We start from the raw sequence: 1063 nt of genomic DNA on the forward strand, positions 1-1063 counted from the left end.
GAGTGCCGGGCGGGGGCGTTGATTGGGGGCGAAGGACGGGTCTGATGATGTGAGATGGGGCTTGAAATTGAACGGGGTGCGGTAGTGGGTGCGCGGCCCCGAATGTGGCGTGGCTGGGCGCACAAGCGCTTGCAGACGAAGCGGCGATGCAGGCGTCCGGGCGTCGCGTGCTGTGACCTTGTCAGGGCCCTTTGCTGGAGCCATACATACGCTGATGCCACCTCGGTTGCTGACGCTGCGCCACCCGCGTGTTGACGCGACCGCTCGCGCCCCCCTTGGCTGATGGTTCGCCACCCGCTCTGAACGCGCACCTGTTCCGAGCGGCCGCGCCGATGTGCAGGCAGCGCTGAGCACTAGAGAGATCAGGAGGATGTTCGTATGCCTCATGGTGCAAGTTGTGGTCGACGCACCCGCGGTTGCCTGGCGATGTGAAGATTGGAAGGAAGCCTGAGTTCGAGGTACAGCGAGAGCTTTGATTGAAGTGTTCGGAAAGCGAGTGTGTAGGTACAATAAGTGCGCGTGTTCACCTTGTCAAAACGCTGAAGCTCTCACTCTCCCGGAATGCAGTGTCATAACAAATGCCAGCTCTTGGTTGTGTCTGGTGACGCTCTCACACACCCCCAGCACCAGACCCATTTGTATGGGGATCGCAATGATTGAGCGCTTCAACATGTCGAGACCCGTGCCAGCGACCGTTGAGCGCAGCACTCGCCGCTGCGAACCAGGCATGAGTACAAGGTCACCCAGAGATAGCTAATTCTCTCACGTGCCCCTCATCCCTGTCGGCCGTCCCATGCCGATTTCCCACTGCTGAATGTTCTGATCACTAATGACTATCCCTGATGATGTAAGCAGATGCGAGTACGCATGAACGGCATGATGGACGGAACGGACGCGACGACAGCAGTAGACAGCGACCACATTGAGTGTGCCATGAAGGGCACACAGCGGGTGGGGTACTCCTGCCCATATCCCGCTTTGAGCAAAATCAGAAGGCCTAGAGAGAGAGAGAGAGAGAGAGAGAGAGAGAGAGAGAGAGAGAGAGAGAGAGAGAGAGAGAGAG

The 1063-nt window shown here is 58.3% G+C and overlaps 1 protein-coding gene across 1 annotated transcript in view; it reads right to left on the bottom strand.

Annotated features, from left to right (window-relative positions):
• Positions 1-387, bottom strand: part of MNEG_7904 (hypothetical protein) — a gene marked incomplete at both ends in the record, with an annotated part of 1760 nt that extends 1373 nt beyond the window's left edge. The window contains one exon of the mRNA XM_014043621.1: positions 312-387. Within this exon, the coding sequence (XP_013899075.1) occupies positions 312-387 (76 nt within the window). The remainder of the gene's footprint in view (positions 1-311) is intronic.
• Positions 388-1063: the final 676 nt, after the last annotated feature.

The sequence above is a fragment of the Monoraphidium neglectum genome (genome assembly GCF_000611645.1).
Source record: "Monoraphidium neglectum strain SAG 48.87 unplaced genomic scaffold scaffold01445, whole genome shotgun sequence".
NCBI classification, from domain to species: domain Eukaryota; kingdom Viridiplantae; phylum Chlorophyta; class Chlorophyceae; order Sphaeropleales; family Selenastraceae; genus Monoraphidium; species Monoraphidium neglectum.